At 31.7% G+C, this 17,945-nt stretch overlaps 1 protein-coding gene and 1 non-coding gene across 2 annotated transcripts; both read left to right on the plus strand.

Moving 5' to 3' along the window:
• Positions 1-3,196: 3,196 nt before the first annotated feature.
• MIR403A (microRNA MIR403a) lies at positions 3,197-3,285 on the plus strand. The gene has a single exon (NR_048847.1). It is a non-coding gene; the product is annotated as a microRNA MIR403a (primary transcript).
• Positions 3,286-8,433: 5,148 nt separating this feature from the next.
• Positions 8,434-16,109, plus strand: LOC100786799 (uncharacterized). The gene is made up of 8 exons (XM_014764192.2): positions 8,434-9,120; positions 9,204-9,271; positions 9,670-9,736; positions 9,837-9,991; positions 10,094-10,170; positions 13,587-13,655; positions 14,840-14,940; positions 15,622-16,109. Exons 1-8 carry the CDS (start codon positions 8,773-8,775, stop codon positions 15,928-15,930), a joined length of 1,194 nt encoding a protein of 397 aa, XP_014619678.1. The 5' UTR covers positions 8,434-8,772; the 3' UTR covers positions 15,931-16,109.
• Positions 16,110-17,945: the final 1,836 nt, after the last annotated feature.

A 17,945-nucleotide genomic window follows, 5' to 3' on the forward strand; every position in this document is an offset into this window, starting at 1 on the left:
TGGCTCTCGGTTTGAACATAATTTTCTGTCGTTGATTAACAAGCAATAATGTTTTTTCTTTTGAGTCTATAACATCATGGCTTTTCGGTGTTTCTATTTTTTGTCCATAGGCTTTTCGTTTTTAATGAAGGTTTTGTGAGGCCCAACAAGGGAAGGCTGCCAGGGCTGGTCATCCAAATTTTGGATTGATTCGATCGAACAATTCGATTTTTTAATTATACATTGAAAAAGGCTCGTTTAAAAGTTTTTTATCTGACCAAAATCTTACAAAACGAACTCAAAGCCTTATCCTTGACAAAATTGAGACCCAAAACGGGTGAGTTTGGAAGAGAAGAATTAATATGACTTTTACACCTCTACCATTCTACTTTAATTCAAATATTTTTTCTCTATTTTTTTTCCATCTACCAAATCACCCAAGAGGAAAATCTTACGCGGAACAAGACTTAGTAAATCACCTCAAAAAAGGTAAATTAAATTCAGATTAATTTTGGATTTCTTTTGTATAAGGCCCACCAAATAACCAGCCCGACTCGATGCTCAGAGAGTCATATGATGCGGCGCCTAAGCCCAAATGTTATTTAAGCTTCGAAGCATTTATTTATCACGTTTTCGTGAGTTGTAGAGTTTAGGTAAGTCTCACAAGTATTCTACATTGTCTTAATGTATGTTTGGTTTATGGAAGAAAATAAAAGATTAAATTACATTAATTACTTCTAAAGTTTTGTGATATAGTACAACTATTCCCTGCTTTTTTTTACTCCTATATTAGTTTAGTTCCCTTAATTGTTTGAAAAGCATGCACTTACATCCTCTTATACATTATAGGAATCCCCCTAATTTTTTAAAAAACATTATACCGTGTTCCCCATAAGGAGGTTACAATAAATGTTAAAAAATAAGAGAGAATGTGTAATTTCTTAAAATCTCAGGAGTGATTAGTATAAAAAAAACCAAAAAAATAATAGGCAACAAGCAAATCACATTTCTTAATCCTTAAGACCAACTATGAGTACAAAGCAACTTAATAACTTAAATTTTTCGAGCCAATATCAAGTTTTTCAAGTTTATTGAAAAATACTCAAGTTCCACATTGACTAGAGATAGTCTCAAGATAGAGTTGATAAGGTAAGGGCAACCCTGATCCTATGAGTTAGCTTTTGGGATTGAGTAGGCCTCTCATATTACACATTCTAAGAAAGTTGTTCACTATATAAGAAATGGGGTGGGTCCTTTTTTGTTCTTTTGTTCTCCTTGTCTTTCAGACTCAAGGTATATAAATTTATTTGAGCACTCTCATTTCTTTCGAATTTGGTTTGTGCTAGTTTGAGTGTTACACTTGCACGGTGGACTCGAACACTTTGCTTTTGAGGAACACGTGAAGTTATTTGGAATTGGAGTTTAATCAAACTTGTTAGTTGTTACTGTAATTGGATTATGTTGCAAAAGATTGTTCATTGTTGTGAACTATGTTATTGGTTTAAAGAGATTTAATTGCGGTATGGATTATTGATTAATCAAATTATGTTATATATATATATATATATATATATTGAGTTAAACCGGATTAATTAATAATTCATTGATTTGATCTTTGACTCGTTAACTCATTATCTTAATTGGGTCCATTTTCACAACATTGTGCAAGAAAACATTCAAAGAATATGAAGTCTATTATTGTTGCACGATTATTAGGTGATCATATTGTTGATCGTGCTTCCGGAATAACTACCCACAAGCAAAAACGAACCAAGAATAACTATTTTGAAATAGTTATTATTGTTTTAAAATATGACTTTCATATTTCAGAATAACTATTCCTCAATAAGGATAAATAATTCAAAAACCTATTTTGAAATAGTTTATGTTGGAATATGATTTTCATGAATCCAAAAACTTACTTAAATGGAGGGTAATATGGAATTTTAAAACATTGAGTATAGAAATCAAAAAATAAGGTGCAGTAAGTAATTACCGAAGTAGACCCACAAAACAACTGCACTGCTAAGCACAATATTTAAATGCCAGGAAAATGAGATCCAATAATCATAAACCGTTGCATATATTCTCTATGCTGATATGTTTTTCTCTTTTAAAAGAAAAAATATATGTGGTCTAGATTTTACTATTTTAGGAAATATTTATTTGAGTATTTTTTCAGATATTTAATAAAAAAATTATAATTATTTATTCATAATTGGAAATGGTCGCTGCATGGCATCAGTGACCTGTCCTGACACTATAGAGTACTAGTACAGCTTTAACTTACCGTTAACACTTAACAGCACAGAAAAAGTTTGACCCCAAGTGCAGCTTTAACTTCGCCACTTATTGAGTTAAGATTGTTTAACACGTGGACAGTAGTATGACTATATTTTCTTTCTTTCTTTTCATTGTTATTTTAATTTTTAATTTTTTGAAGTTTAATTATATTTTTAGTAGTATAAATTAAAAAATATTTTTAAAATTTCAAATAAAAGTTATATATATTTTTTTAATTCAAAAAGTGTTCTTTTAGTTTTTTAAATAAAAATTTGTATTTTTTAGTTTCTCAAATTTTGGAAAAAGGAATAAATTTTTTTTTATAAGTTAAGATATTAAAAATAAAAAATTTATTTTGGAGAATTAAAAAATAGACTCTTTAATTTAAGGGATTACAGATATAATTACACTTACATTTTAAACAAATCATTTTTTTGAATGACTTTTTTTTTTTAATTAAGGTATATTTCGGACTAAAAGTTAAAGATTAGATTCATTTAAATAGTTAATTCTTCTCAGAAAATACTTTTTCAAGATTATTATCATGTTATACCACTTTAGTAAATGATATATTTTTAAAGTATATTAAATGAATTTTATAAACTATTTACTTTTTTCACATTTTATATATATTAGGGGAAGAGAGGCACGGAGTGTCTCTCTAAATTTTTTAAATAATAAAAAATAAAATTTAAATACAGTTAATAAAAAATATAGAATAAAAAAATTAATAATATAAAAGTAGTATAAAGTTAATGTAAGTTAAAAGAAAATTTTAAAATTTAAGAAATAGTTTAAAGGTAAAATTAAGTGAAAAATGGTTAGGGAGTGGCGTGAGACCCACGAGAAGCTTTGAGGTGTAACGTAACGTTCCTTCCTATTACATTCACATACTACCTTGATAGGGCAGACAGAGGGTGCACACTGCAGAGCCAAATTGCAGGTTCGTGCGTGAATCTAACGAAAGTTTCTCGTTCTCTCCATTCCACTTCTGCGTTAGATTCACGCACAAACTTGTCATTTCTCTTTTCTTGACTTTTTTCTTTTTCCGTCAAATCTTTGTTTGTTGCATTCGACTTCGAATTCAGATTCAGATTTCTCTGTTTAACGCTCCTTACAACGATGACGCCGCGGCTACTGTATGGCCTCTTCCCTATTGCACCCATTTTTGTTTCTTTTCCCTAAATTTTCCATATTGATATGTGTAATTCGGTAAGGAAAATTTTTACTTATTTTTATTTAAGGACAGCCTTATTCTCTGTTTCTCTGTTGGAGGTAATTTGTTTGAGTTAGATTACTAAGAGTGACAAACAAAACTCTTTACATGATATTCGGTGAGGAGTTGATTGCATGATTTTGTTGGTACTTGATTTGTGTAATTTCATATGCATTTAGGTTCTGTTTCAATAAATTATCCTACACATATTTGTAAAAAAAGAAAAGATAAAATTAATTGAACTTATTATATAAAAATTTATGTATTTTGATTTTAATATAAATTCTTTTCGTTTAATTTCTTCAAAAAGTTAAGTTAGATAGATTTTAGTGTGTTAAAAGCCTCTAAATATATGGAGAAGTTTATCAAAAACTTAATCATGCTATCTGTAATTGTTCAAATTTTATTCGAGGTTGAGTAGCTTTTGTATGCAATTTGGTGATTGACATGTTGATTTGACGCCGAAATTATACTACTTCATCGTTTTGATAATTATACAACAAATTTTGCGTAAGTTATATAATTAAGGCGAAATCAACATTCAATAGTGGCTTACAAATCAGTTCACAAGATTCCGTTACTCGGTATATTTACTATCTCGTTACCCTGTTCTGGAATACCTTTTGCTCAACAACACCGCTAGAAATGGCCAAGTATGAGTAATGGGAGCTTGGGTGTTAAAAACATCTCTACTTTTAATGATGCGTTGTTAGCTAAATGGAGGTGGGTCTTGTTTAACCAAAGTCAATCTCTTTGGGTTGATGTTTTAGAGTCTTAAGTATTAGGGTGGAAGGATCTTTTGTGTGAGGAAAGTAAACCTAAAAAAAACTTTATTTGGTGGAGGGATTTGAGTAGGACATGTGGTGGGGATGGTGTTGTGGAGTGGTTTGATAATGAAATTAGTTGGAAGTTAGGTGAAGGAGATAGAGTTCGGTTTTGGCTTGATAATTGGATGGGAGACTCCTTTGATACACAGATTTCCAAGATTATATCTCATATCTTTACAAGAAAATTGGTGTGTTAGAGAAATGGGTGTTTGGAGGGACAATGTTTGGGGAATGGTGACGTGGCATGTTTGAGTGGGAGAGATTACAGTTTCTTGAGTTACAACAACTGTTGTCTAATTTTGTTATTCACGGTGGTGTAAGGGACTACTACTGGGTCTGGGGCGAAGAGGTCTTGGGGATTTTTACCGTGAGTGAGTTCAGCTTAGTCAGCTCTATTACAAGATATTGTTGAGTCACAACAGGTTCTTCCATAGGCTCTAGAAAGTGAAAGCACAACCAAAGGCAGGTTATTTGATCTGGAGAATGGCACTGAATAGAATGCCAATGATGGATAACCTCAAGATCATAAGCATTATTGAGAATCCGATTGATTGTGTCTTCCATTTTTTGCTCCTAAGTGGAAGAATCAGTTAGCCATTGGTTTTTTACGTGTGGAATTTTTGTTGGTTAGATTCTATTTATTCCTATTTTCGGTTTATATAGGGCCTAACCATAGGAAGTTTTGGGGGGCTTTTATTTGATGCTCTGTAAGTGACTATGGTACCGAATATAATACATGAATTTTTTGTTGATAAAAAGACTGCTAGAAATGGCTCTAAGGTGGAATTGGTATCGAGTCTTCTCTGCTTTTTCTTTTTCCTTTATACCAATAATTAATTAATTGTAGTGCATTCCCACATTTGGTATTTTTTTCATAGAAAACTGGATTTTAGAGTTTGTTTTATCTCTTCTTTTGAAACAATGAGTAATTGTTAATATTTTTTCGCAAAGCAGTAATTGTTCACATTAAATTATCGTTTTTCAAAAAATAAAAATATAGTCTAATAGTATAGAATTAGAAGGGGAATAAGAAACAATATGAAAAGAGCATTCGATTTAAACATAAAAGATAAAAAGAGACTAAGGAAAAAACTTGAATGAAAAATATATTTTTTTGAACGAGCTTTTTTGAGGTTAAATTGAGAATAGATATAGAAATAGATCAAGGTTTATTTTAAATTTTTTAAATAGATTTAATTTTGTATTTTTAAATATAATTTTTGAACCTTCCTTGTTATTTTTTTTTTTTTAGTTTGGTCAAATGTTTAGAGCCACAAATGCCTTGATGGTTGAACTGTAGAGACTAATCTGACTTCTTTTTTTTTTTTTACAATAATAACAATAAAAAAAATTTATTTATGAAAGTAGAGTACTATAAAAGTTATTTACGGTGTAAGGGTTGTTTTTGTCACGTTGATTCAGGAAACGTCATCCTAAGTGGCGTCTTATTTTTACCTTTTGTCATTTTACAAGAAGCATCATCCTATGTATAGTATCTCCTTACAATGCTGGCAAGTCTATTTGTATAGGATGATACATCCTAGATGTAATATCAGGAGGCGCCATCATGTGTGGCATCTTCAATTGTTTATACAAGAGGCATCATCCTAGATGTCAAATCCAGTGCATTTTTTCGAAAATAAAAACAATTTGACTCTAAAAGACAAGGTCCTTTTGTCGTTCTTCATCCGTCAAAATTACATATCAAAGGTTAACCAAACTCTACACATATAATAAATGAAATAGAGATGAAGCGATTTGATTTGACTTGTCTATGAATGCATCAACTCAAATTTTGTGTTAAAATTGCAAAACAAATGCAAACAAAGCTGAAAAATTAAGAAAGAAACACTAATATTAAAGGAAAAGCAACAAGCATTATTATTAAATGAAAGCCACCAACAAGAACAATTTGCATTGAAATTACAAGGAAGGATTGTTTTGGTTTTCATTTCTGATGTAGGCCATAGTTAACTCAAAATTGCGAACAATTATTCCTATTGTGTCCTTCACACCTGTAATGGCTATATGTCTGCCTACGTTGTAATTCGATGATGTGCATTTCATTTCTTATGCGTGTAGATTTTGGTCGACCTTTGACATGTAATTTTGATGGATTAGGAACAACAATAGGGTCACATCTTTTAGAGTCAAGTCACTTCGAAAATTTTCACTTAATATGCCATTTTGGATTACACCTCCTGTTCACTCTTGGAAAGCAACAACGACTAGCCAAAGCTTTGTAAACAACAAAAGACACCACACAGGATGATGCCTCCGGATACTACATCTAGAATGAGAGGCATCATATACAAATACCACATGTGCCAGCATTGCAACGATACTAGGATGACGCTTTCTGCAAAAGGGCAAAAGGTAAAAACAAAATGTCATTCAAGATGATATTTCCTAAATGTGATGCAGCAAAAATAACTCTACAGCAAATAATTTTCACATTACTCTCCTTTCATAAATAATTTTTTATTACCTTTATTGTAAAAAAGTCTACTAGTCTCTTGCCTTGAAGTGGTCTGAGAATGGTACCAAGCATCTCCCAGCGGTGTGATTCCAAAAGTTGTTCAACTTGAGCGAAGAGGTCCAACACGAATCATCCATGCAGTAACATGATAAAGATTTGATTCCAAAAGCCCAGGTAATTCATTTTTTGGAAGACAAATAGTGTGGCTGATTCGTGTGTCAAGATTGTTCTCTTTCCCAACCCTTTGGGATTAGGAGTATCAAGATTGTTCCTCTAGGGGTGCATTCTAAGGTGAAGTGATAAAAATACTTCCACACCGGTTTAATTATTCGTTTGACTTGTATACTTCCACAATTTTTACAAGTAAATTCTTATATTTGGACGTTTTAATCTTTATGTATACACTTTTAATTCTGTTTTGCCCAGTTGCTTGTATTTAATTCCATTAACTAAGATTCCTGTAAAAAAGTAAATTCTATCAATTAAGAAAACCATTAGAGCCCAAAAAAAAACATTAAATTAAATTTAGCATTGTTACAAATTGTCTGACAGTTGTTAAACTACTAATTTTTTTCAAGGGTTAAACCACCACTAATGTGATAGTTTTTTGCGATAAGCACGCGAATTTTTTTTTATGATAACTAATTATTTTCGGTGATAATTTAATTCATAAAAGGGAGGATTTGATTTAATCCTTAAATATGTAAAAAAATATAATAATTATATTTTTTTCATTAAGTGGAATATATTGTAATTAAACTATAATATTTAATAACTAATTTGTCATTAAATTATATGGTAAAACATAATTTTGACACATTTATTGATCAAATTATTATAATTTTTGTTCTTTTAGATATTTAATTGTCATTGTTTTATATTTTTGGAAAAAAATTGTGATTTATCCAATTTTGTACACATAGATGTAGAATTTTTCACTTTAATAATACAAAAAAATTAAAAAATTATTCAAATTATATACCCCAAAAATTATTTACACAAATGATATAAATTACTAACGATTTCTCACCTTTATTTTTTTTTTTCATTTTTACATCATGAAATCAATTTTTGAGGAATCAATTTCACATGTTATTTTTTTATTTAGTATCAGTCAAACTGACGCTAAATATATTTTTAATGATTAGATTCACAAATATATTTTTACTCAATTTAATGTTGACGCAAAATACAAGAAAATTACATATGACCTTTAAAGTGTTTCAATTAATGTTTAACCTTTCACTATATACTCTTCATTTTTGTATTTATATTTTGTAATCTTAACAAAAAATTGAAATAAAGATTAATGAAGTACATTTATGTTTTTAAAAGTATTTTTTAAATAAAATAAGTATTTTTTTATTTTTTATAATCTAATATTGATATTTTGTAAATCGATGTTAAACTCTATGATACAAGAAAAAAGATAACACCTTGTGGTATCAATTACTCCCATGACATAAAAATAAAAAAAAATGATAAGAAATCGATTTTGAAAAAATCAATTTCTCACTTTAAATAATAATTTATATTGTAAATATTTTTTTAGTAGTATTATTTGAATAATTTTTAAATTTTTTTATATCATTAGGGTGAAAAATTCCATGAATATATAGGTAATTTGAACAAGTACATAGTCTTGAGTCTTCACTCTATATTTATTTATTAAAGTAAGAGAACATCAGGCACTTAATTCTTTGGAGAAGATGCTCTGGATAGATGACAAGGGCAGGTGGGGTGTTTAACGTGTATATTTCATTTCACGGTTGGGTAAAGGCAGAATGAAAGTGCAGGCGAAAAGGGGGAAAACAAATTGGCTAGTGCTGTGCGTCACGTCTAATATCTTAGTTTGTCTGATCTAATCTAAATTTTCTCGCAAACAGAAGAAAAGTCAAGCGCGGCACGAATCGCGATCTTTCCTTCTTTCTTTCTTTCGTTCCTTCACAATCCTACCAGCCGCCAAGCCGCAGAGTCAACTTGTACAAATGCCCACCGAATCCATTAAAACTAAAAAATCTTCTACCACGAACACTTGTCTTCATTCTTCAACCTTCGTTTCGTTTCTACCACTCCATTCCAGAATGCTTCGTTACCTGTTGGTGTTCTTCTTATTGGGCTTGGGAACCCGGGTGGAGTCACACGAGGAATCGGGTCATTGGAGCTGCGAGTCCGAGTCGGAGATCCGAGTCGAGACTGAGTTCAAACCCGGTGTAATCACACTGGATGGTCACGCTGATGATTGGAAGGACATTGATGGGTCCTACTTTCCCCTCCTTCCCGCCCTTGACCCAGATGCTGAAAATGAATTCAAAGGGGGAAAGATGAGCGTTAAAGTATACACCACACATTCTGTTCCGTTATCTCTGGCCAGTTTTATTATTTATTTTCTCATTTGATGATCATGAATTTATTGCAGAGTGTCCATGATGGCCGCGATATCTTCTTTCTGCTGCAAGTAGATGGTGACTATGCCTACTCTAAAGGGTAAATATGTCGTGCCAAGCAGATAAAATTTCATCTACTCTCCCTTGCTACGATTTATTATTGTGCTTATGTTATTGACTTGTTTCTATTGATGGTGTTTTATATGTTACAGAGTGTCCAACATGTTTGGAAAGAAGATAAGATAGATTAGAAATATGAATTTAATTTAAATATACTCACATTGTAAAACTATTTTGCATTTTATGTCTGATCATTTTATCATATCATACTAATTATAAACATTATGTGTCAATAAGGTGAATTCCCATTTAATGTGTGTAAGAAAAGTCTTACACCAATACCACATATTAATTAAATTCTTTATAAATATTATCGTTTTTGGTGTGTTAATCTATGATGAACTTTTGTCTGGTTGTTGCATTGGTTTTGCAACGCAGTGAAAGCAATAAATGTCCATCTGTTGCTCTCATGTTTCAAATTGGAGATAGTGCCTCTTATCATGATGTAAGTTTTGCAGTCTTTTCTTGCTTTCAATTACAATCCCAACCTTGCTAGAAGATTTTGTAAAACTGTATTTGATAAATATTATGTTAACTGTTATAAGATGGGTGGCTGTAAAGAACATTCGACCTCATGCACTGACAAGACCTGCAAAGGTCATGAAGTTGACATTATGCACTTTTCGATAGGAAGTGCTATTCCAGGACGACTTTACGGTGGCAATCCCCTAGACAATAGAGATGGGAATGGTGGCGATAGGTTATGAGCTGAAAAATTCCTTGACTTTCAATTATGATAGTCGTGGGCTATCTTATTTGTTGGTTGTGTTCATTCAGCTTCCTATATTTGTTATTGGTACAGGTTTGGTCACTTGGTTGATCTATATGCTTGGAATCCACATTGTAGATACTTGGATGGAATTGGTCCTCCAGGTTCTGGTATGTACAAATGCAACACCATTGATAAGAATTATATGCTTCTATGACTGAAAAAAAAAAGCAGAACAAATGGATTAAATTATTAAAACACCAAGTGGAAGTATCACAAATGGTTCCTAAAATTTTAAAAACTACTGTTTTGTAGTTGCACTAAATAGGACCATTGCTTGCATGACTTCACTCTTGTTCACTAAGCACATCTTCCTTGATACTTATACCTTTTATTCAGATGTTCATGCAATTCTTTTAGGTGTTTTGTACATAAAGAGAATTGCTTATGTGGAACATTTGTATTCTTCTATATACATTTTTTATTGTCATATTGCTTGTCTTTTCCTATTGAACATTATTTAGTTTGCTTACTTATTAATATCCTTCATAGTTTACTCACTTTGGCCATATAAATAATAATAATATCTTGTTTTGAACCGTACACAAGGTGGTCCGTTATTTTATTCCTTTAGCTTAGCCATGAAAAATCAAGGTTCACGTTTGATATTAATCTCTTCTGACTTTGCTCCTTAATTTTTTTATCAGTTTTTGTAAAATAATTTATCTTTGTCCTACAAATCCCAATTTAAAATTGATGTAACTTTACATATGAAAGTGGATCCCAAAATGATTAAGTAGTGATTGGATTTTGGCATGTGTATGATGCGTTTTAAATTACTTTAAGATGGCTTCATTCACATTGGAAGAAAGGGATGTGTCAAAATTAATTAAGACATCTGTTATTAGTATACTACAGGACAAGTAGAGAGATAAGTGCTTTTTATGCTAACATTGTTGGAGTACAAGTGTGAGGTGAAGTCCCACATTGGGTAGAAGTAGAAAAGTTGAGTACCATATAAATGAGAAGAAGACCCATAAACCTGAGTTCCCTTATGTGATGACTCGTGGTCCACCGGTGTGAATCTCCCTGGTGTTTACTCCCCTCAAATCTCCCCAACAACTGGTATCAGAGCCGATAAGCATCATTTCCAATTCGGCTACAAACCAAAACTAAAGATATTATTTATAATGAGATTCTTCTTAACAACTTTTTTAATGTCCTTCTTAATTTCCCTCTCCCCTTTTACATAGAAATAAAAACCATGAAATCTACTCGTGTGTTTCTCGTCGCCTTTGTACGTGTCCAGACTACTTTACCTTGATTTTCTGCTTTCCCCCCCTTAAATTAGTGCAATATCAATATTATATGATAAAACTTGCTCTTGAGCTTTGATAGGTACTATGCAACCACAAATAACCTCAAATACTTTTCTCCATTTTTGTTATCCTGTTTATATCTTCTGTGTGACATCTTTATTAATTTCCTCGTCATTTTGTAGTATTGATCCCAAATATTTAAACTAAGAAACTGGTGGCATGACATCTCCCAATTTTACTTCAAGTCATATTCCTCTTGCCTCTTACAAAAATTGCAATAATATACTTTGTTTTACTCCTACTTAAGCGAGAATCCTTTGTTTTTAAAGTTTTCTTCAAAGCTCAAGTTTAAAGTTAACAACTTTCCTTAATTCAAAACTATATCATCCACAAAAAACATGCAATCAGGGATAATCTTTTGTATGTCCCTAGTAAGCACACCCAAGACTAAATTAAAGAAATAAGGACTTAAGGTTGAGCCTTGGTGTACGCCTACCCCTGTCGAGAAGTTCTTAGTCTCGTCTCCTGGAGTTATCACACTAGTAGTTTCCCTATCATGCCTGACTTATATAGTTCAGATGTAAGTCACAGAAACACCTTTCTTTTCCAAAGTCTTTCTATTTGTGACCTTGAACTCCCTTCTTAAGTGATTTAATGTTCCTCCTCCTTCTTGAAACAAGTGTTCATAATCCTAAAATCGTAAGTAATAGAGAAATCAAGAATAAACTGTCATTCCTTATTTACTTCTCTAAAACTAGAACCACCATGGGCTTCTATAAATTGCCTTGTCTCACTACGAATATGTTCTTTTAGATCCCTTCCTGAGAAAATCTTTTCTTCTTGGGGAGTTCCTTGAACCAATCCCACCAAATTTTCCCAATACTTTTCTTTATAAGTGCTTGTAATCCTACTTGTGATGCTTAAGTACTGATGATGTTGGTGGTCTCCTATGCAACCAGTAATTTTAAGGCTAACATTGTGTCCAATTCATCTTGCATCCCCTAGACTATTTCTAATACTTGTCTGCAATAATACCACACCATTCTTTTCTCTAATTTAAATCCTATAGTACCTAACTCCTTGGTCTCTTGTAGGCACATAATGTTACTCCTCCTTTGAATTATGGATCTGCCACCTTCATGAACTTACCTGTCAAAGTCCCAGTATTCTAAGTAGCAAAAAGCTTTGAACTTCTTTATCCACATCCATTCAAGAAATTGTGAGGACTCTTGACCATTTAACACTATATCCGAGCACTTTATGTCCTGACTCTAAATCATTTGACTTTGTATTCAAGCCATACAATGCCTTACTTAATCGAGTAACTTTTGAATTTAATCTCTTATGAGAATCATGAATTAAGTTTATGTTGGTAAATTCTGTACAAGGAATTGTTAAGACACTTTGTTGGTCAATTAAAGCTCGTTTTGTGGTCAAATGTGATATGATAAGATAAAATATAAGAGCAGTATAAGAACTTTAAAAGATAAAAGTAGGATAAGCTTTAATACTATTCAATGTTACACCATCATATAGACTAGATAACGATAGGTGGTGGTTGTGTCGGCAACGATAACCGTGATAATAGCGGTGACAATAATAATAACGATGGTGGTGGCGATGATGGTATTGATGGTGGTGATAATGGTGGCAATGGCGATAGCGGCGACAATGAAGGCAACAACAATGACGGTGGTGGTGGCGGCGACGATGGTGGCGACAATGGTAGGAGTGACAACGCCAGTGATGGTGGTGTGATGGTTGTCATGGTGGAGAAGCGATGATGGTGGTGAAGATGGTGATGATGGTGGTGGCGATGATGACAGTGATAGTGATGGGGTTGGTGAGGGCAACTATCCTATTCTGTTGCTCTCTAACCAATTCACCCCCTCAGGATAAGAAATACACTGCATCATTAAGATAGAGTAGGAAATAGGGTAAGGAAATCATATCCTACTAGTGCACCAAACAATTTATTACAACAGCCTAAGATAGTTATCCTATCCTATTATACCATATTCTAACTACCAAACAACAAAATTTCCATTGCTTCATAAGTTTTGAATAGAATGACAATGCATCTCTTTTTTAAAGAGTTAGAAATCTGTAAGGAAAGACATTTTCCCCAAGGCAATTAATTTTTTCTTTTATGTATTATGACTTGCCGTGTTGTGGGTTATATATAATATTGTTTTCAACCCCTTCATTTTGTTGATACTTGATCACTTCTAAGTTATATTATAGACTGACCCTTTTTCTGTTGTCAGCTAATGATTCAAGTGCGCAGAATGACTGGAAAGGTGCTTGGTGGCATAGCAGCTTCACAGTTCACTCAGGTGTCTGATTCATTTATTTATAGATCAAAAAATAATATGTCATATCAATTAACTGTAGTTGGAGGCTGAATCCAGACTGAAATTTTGGTTGGTAGTGACAGGAATCTCAAAACAATATTTTCTGAGCAGTAGTTAAAATGTGTTTCCTTATATATCTATATACTACTTATGAAGTGAATGGTTCGTATATGAGATCAAAGCATGCCTTGTACTAAGCTTCATTTATAAATTTTGTTTTAAGATATGTCAACATGACTTCAAAATTTTTCATATATGTTAGTGCCAGTTGCTTTCAATTATATATAAATGGTGCCATCTTGGAGGGTTAATCCCCCACTAAGTGCCAAAAGTTCAGTGATCCATTAAAGGACAACCCGCTTTGTTTCTTATGGCTTCTTGCCTTACAATTTTTTTTTAAGAGTAATTCATTTTTCATCCTCCATAGTTTCAAGCCTTGTCACTTTAGTCTCTCAATTATTCAAGGTATCATCAAATCGATCCTTCTTTGATGATATTTTGCTTGATCAAGAGACTAAATTGATGATATTTTGTATTGTTTAGGGACTAATTGATGTTTGAAATATTTGGAGTGTCAAAGTGATGACTCTTAGCACTGTTGAGGGATTAATTTGATGATAAAAATCTTGAGGATCAAATTGACGACACTTATTTGCTTGGAGGACAAAAGTAGGGATTTACTCTATTTTTTTATGTTAAAGCATATTTTGGATTCTATATTTCTAGTGCATGAGTGTTGTCAAATACTGAGTCATTGACTCAATTAGGTGCGGAGTCACCGTTTCAAAAAGTAATTGATTTACTGGTTGAACCATATGTATGTGTAATTAATCTGATAATAGGAACATTATAACTAACATGGAGTTCTGGTGAAATGGTTTATGTTAATTGAGCTGTTAATTATTAGGTTGTAGGTTAAAATTATTAGCTCATAGATTCAAATTTTGTCTGGAACTTTACACTAAATGTTTTACAAAACCAGTAAAAATCATTAACTTCATACTAGTTCATACTGGTTGCAACTTGCAACCTTGTGTATGCAATATGAACATCTGCCTCAAATACAGTACCTTAAATTTGATCTCTCTGCTTTGTTTTGCACTGTCATTTAGTTAGTTTGCATTTTTATTTTCTCATATTGGTACTCACATGCTTCTCTGTAACAGGATTCGTAGAGGATGAGAGTCCATATGCAGATAATGGAAAAAAGGGCACATACTTTTTTGAATTCTCGAGGTCTTTGAGGACTATGGATCATCTTCAACAGGTTGGAACTTAGAAAGTAATTTGATATTCATAAGTTTTATAGGCTAAGAGTTTGCATTGATTTTTTCAGATTTTTTTCCCAATTAGCTGAATTTTTTGTTCACAAGTTCTTTTTCGATTAATTTTTGGGATCATTTGTAAATCTAATGGATTGTGGATGAAAAAACATATGAAATTATTTATCAATTTTAATCAATGTTGGCGTAGAGTACCCCAAGTCATGTGATAAACATTCCTTTTTAACTAGGTCTCTGTGTTGTTTGTTGTTGAAACAAGTTTGACTTTTGAACTTGTACTGGATTGTTTGTATTACCTTGTTTCCCAATGCAAACTTGCCTTCTGAATGTATATTTCTTAACCATGGCCAAAAGCTTAAAACAAACAAGATTGAGATCACTAACTCTTTTTTCTTGTATTTTGTTTGGGGTGGGGGCATGGATGAAAAAGATCTTTTCAAATATAATAAATGTGATTGTAGGGATCTTCTGAATCACGTGGTTTTTGTTTTAACATGTGGTTATTGTGTTTATCTTTGAGTTTCTTCCTATCCAGGGACTCATCTTGTAGCTTGAAACTAAATATATTTTTGTTTTAGTAGCATTGTACCAAATAGTAAATATATTCCTGAATATCATTTATAAGATAACAAGCAAGTAAAATGATGTAAAATAATACCTTGCAGGACGTGCAATTTAACATTGGTGGATCCAGTAAGATGTCTGTTGCATTCTGGTATCCAGTAGATGGTCAACCTTGGCATGGTTCTGGGCACTACTCTGTTTACTGTGATTGGGTTCCCATTGACATATCTGTTGGTAAATCTTTGAATGGCAAGTCAGTAGATGCAGCATCAAATAGCTCGTGGAATGTTGCTAGTGCCTTTTCTGTTATACTATCAGTAGCAGCACTTTGTGTGTCTGTTTTTGTGAGCTATAGGGTGTTCAGCCCCAAGAGTGTCTCTTTTACACCGATAGAGAACAACAACCTTTAAATATTGAACCAAGAGCTTGAGTTTGGGATTGTACTATTCATTTCGCTTGTACTAGATAGGTTTGTACTGTTTAGTGCTTTCTCTTTGCTCTATTTTTTTATTATAACTAAAGCATTACTTTAGTTATTTTAAGCAGTGTCAGAAAAGTATTAATTCATTATCAACATTATGGAGTTCCATCCTCTTTGGCTTAGTTATTGCAATTGCAGTACCGTTTGCTTTCATTCATTTCAAAATGGAACTTGAGTTGCAATCCGGCGAAAGAGAGGAAGATTTTGAGTATTAATATAAATAAATTGAGACAAATTGATAGCATGGCTCCTTCCTTTTGGTTCACAATCAGATATCTTGATAGGCATAACATAACTGTGAGATTGACTCTTGCTGAAAGTGACGGTTAGGTAAAATTTTCTTTAGGTAACAGCGTAAGAGTTTAATTTCTAACATTTCAGACAAAGTTTACCTGGAGTTGTAGTCTATTTTCTCTTCAACTAATTTAAGTGATAAATTGTTCGATACAAAATACACACAGGGGCAGCCAAATTGAAATGACATCCTTGACGAGGGATAGGTGATATAATTAAATTTAACAATCCTTGTGTATAATTGTATCAATGTTGCCACTGTAAATGGTTAAAAACTATGTCAATTTATCGAAGAAACTAGCAAGAATAATAGCGATATAAACATAAAAATACTTATCGATTACTACTAGTATAGCCGTGCTGTTTTTTTTTAATTAACGGGCTCGGTCTTTTATTTCTATATTTTTGTAAAAGTTATATTAGCAATGCTTGCATTGTTTTTTTTGCATAATTATAATGGTTTTAATTGAACCAATAAAAAACACAAAAAGAGTTACTGTCAAAAGAACACGATGAGAACAAGGATAATATTATGATATTGGGCCTGTGATCGAATAGTTATAGATCCTTTTAAAATGTGGCAAGCCACTTCAATGGGCACTCATAAGTTAGTCTCTTTCAAAATTATGAAGGAAAGAAAAAAATTAAAATGTGATGAATTTCTGCCTCCCTATCAGATTAGCCTACCTCTATCTGTGAAAAAAAAGTGCTTAGTGTAAAGACCTTGCAGAAATTGTGACATTGGAGAATGTAGGTTTCAATGTCATCTGAAAAATTACAACTTGCGCAGAGTACAGGATAGTGCATGTACATAGATTTTGTTAATAAACGAGTCCTCTAACAACTAATCCCACCTGAAAAAATGATGACAAGAAACAAAAATACCTAAAATATCACCTAAAAGCATACAGTATCAACTATAGACTCTTTAGCGTAAGTGACTCCATGACAAAAAACAAAAATACCATATATTTGTAAAGTTATTTGAATATCATTGATTGTTTAATAGGAGAGAAATTTTTTGTTTACCGGAAATTATAAGTAGAAAAACTTAATTTTTTTATGTTTCATATATTTTAAAAAAATAATATTCAAGAAAAATGATGTTTTTTGGAAAGTTTTTTAATCAATTTTTTATTTACTTTTCTGAATTTTTCTACTAGAATAAAAATATCATATTATTCTTTATTAATTATTTAATTGTTAGAAAATTTATCTAAAGATTTTCAATGATTAACCAAATAATTTTTATTTGTTTTTCACAAAACACACTGTGATTTCTGAGAATAGAAAACCTTTTTCCCTAAACGCCCCATTAGGAAAACCCTTAGGGAAATTAAAAAACTGATGTGGCAGCTTCATTGGTTTTCTAAAATCTGAATTTTCTGAATTTTAAATAACCCTGATTATTTAAAATCTGAATTTTCTAATATAATTATTTTTAATATAATTATATTACTAAATATAATTAATTTATTTATGTCATTAGATTTAATTAAAAGTGAGAAAACTTTTTATTTAACAACACTTTTTGTTTAACAATTTATTTATAGAAAAATATTATATTGTATTAAAATACTTAAACAATTACACTTGGTAAAAACTTCAACTCAAGGTTGTTAGGATAATTATTTCTGTTATGATCATGTT

Source organism: Glycine max, chromosome 2 (genome assembly GCF_000004515.6).
Source record: "Glycine max cultivar Williams 82 chromosome 2, Glycine_max_v4.0, whole genome shotgun sequence".
In the NCBI taxonomy this organism is placed as follows: Eukaryota; Viridiplantae; Streptophyta; class Magnoliopsida; order Fabales; family Fabaceae; genus Glycine; species Glycine max.